Source organism: Panthera uncia, chromosome F1 (assembly GCF_023721935.1).
Source record: "Panthera uncia isolate 11264 chromosome F1, Puncia_PCG_1.0, whole genome shotgun sequence".
Lineage (NCBI taxonomy): Eukaryota > Metazoa > Chordata > Mammalia > Carnivora > Felidae > Panthera > Panthera uncia.
Genome location: NC_064813.1, coordinates 24614919 through 24616872, shown reverse-complemented (window position 1 = coordinate 24616872; position 1954 = coordinate 24614919). Strand labels below are relative to the sequence as shown.

Genomic DNA, 1954 nt, shown 5'->3' with positions numbered 1-1954 from the left:
GGGAACAGCTCTTCCTGGCGTAGGCAGCCTGTAGCTTCTGGGGATGCTCAGGCAGGCGAGACAGTGGCAGCTCTGTCTCCTTCATTAGAATTTCCTCCCATTGTGCACCTCCAGGAGGGGAACTGACTGTGCGGTGGTGACTCCAGAATGATGCTAAAGTTGGAACTGGGCATAATCCAAGTTGGCTGCCGCTGAATCATGAGGAGATTGTATGCTGCCACTTGATCTTCCATCAAGCTCCAGTGACTCAGTTGTTTAAATCTTGTGGCAAGACACCTGGAAGCTATTTATCTTTTTTACTAAGGATTCATTCACAGAGTAAAAATGTAATATAATGTTCATTTACCATCACTCCATTACCCGGAGAACCAGATTGCTGCTAATTCAATGTGGAGCTGATTCAGTCATCACATCACTGAGGCAACATTCTCCTGCCATAGCTATTTATGTCCTAGGACCATCTGAAATCCTTTCTGAAATGTTCAAGTCCCAAGAGAGGCTGCCTGAGCTGATGAGAATGGCACTGAATGTGGGTCCAAGGGGAGCACGTGTGAAGGTCAGCCAACCACCCTGGAGTCATGCCGGCCCCCAGCTCCAGGGACACCTCCCCCTTATCCTCAAACTTGTGTCAGGACAAACTTCCTCAGATTCAGAGAGTCACAGCCCACCTCCACTCTGGAGCAGTCCCCTGCTCACTGAAGGCAGGAAGAAGGTGGAGAAACGTGTTGGTAGCTGAACATTTGATAACATTTGCTTCAGACTCACCAGTGGTCTGGCATGAGAACTTGGTCATCCTGCCCGGCTTCTCTGTGCCTCAAATTCCCCATCCAGAAATGAGGATATTTACCTCCCATTGAAGGAAGGCAAATAAATGATGGGATGAGGGTAATTACACACTAATGAGTGGTTGGACACCCAATGTGAAGCCAGGAGAGGGGCAATATTTGAGCCTATTTATGCAGTGAGGAAATCCTTGGGTTTGTTTCCCCATCCTCTCAGAGGGCCTGAGGTCTCAGCTAAAAGAGTGATCATCAGGAAGAAAACAAGCCAAATGCTGTCCTTGCTTCCTCCCTCTTTTCCAGGCACCCAGGTGAGAGCAGTTGATAACATGCTCGTGGAGGACCTTAAATTCCTGAGAGACCGGTGCTATATGACTAGAAAGTGTTCTTATACCACAAAACACTGGAGAATGGCTTCCCCGGAAGTCATCACGTACCAGAGGACAGATGGAATAATTTATTTTCCTTTCTTCTGGTCTCTGGCTAACAGCTTGTCAGTCATTTAAGGAGGATTTAATCCACTAGTGGACTGTCCCCAATTGAGGACAGCAGGGCTAAAGTTAGTACTGACCTGAACACGACAACCACAAGGGGGAAGAGACCACAGTTTCTCTCTACTGCTGCAAACTAGTCACCAGCCAGTTTGCACACCTGTTGCTTCCCCGGAGTTTGGGGGGACAAAGTGTTCCACCACAGTCTCTCTCCTTTGGAATGCCTTTAAGCCACAGCAGGCTGAAAAAACACCCCTCTGGCCCTTCTCTCATCCCTGATTTTCACTGCTTTTCTTCAAGGGGCCTACTCCTCACTGGTATAGGGCCTCGCTCTCAGCTGCTAATCATTACTCCAGTTATATTGTGGTCCCTCTAAAGACCCTCCTGTAACCACAACCGATTTTAAAGCTCTGAGGAAGAGTCTTCCTAGGGGCTAAGGAAGAAATTGTGAGACTAGGAGGCCCATTCTTTTCCCTTTAAATTCCTCCATAAAAGTAGCTTTCAATTCCAGCCTTCATATTGGTCCTTTTCTGAAGGTCCAGAGAGGACCAAAGAAGAAGCAGACACACACAGCATGAAAATTAACAGGTAGAACTGGAGGTGTTTCACTTAGAAAAGGAGTCGCTCAAGGAGATGCATAGGTGTTTTCAAATATGTGAATGTATGTTATTGTAGTTTGGCTTT

General features: G+C 47.2%; 1 protein-coding gene across 1 annotated transcript in view; it reads left to right on the top strand.

Annotated features, from left to right (window-relative positions):
• The first annotated feature begins 334 nt into the window (after positions 1 to 334).
• The window catches only part of DHX9 (DExH-box helicase 9), a 33943-nt gene continuing 32323 nt past the window's right edge, over positions 335 to 1954 (top strand). The window contains exon 1 of the mRNA XM_049635043.1: positions 335 to 724. Within this exon, the coding sequence (XP_049491000.1) occupies positions 335 to 724 (390 nt within the window). The remainder of the gene's footprint in view (positions 725 to 1954) is intronic.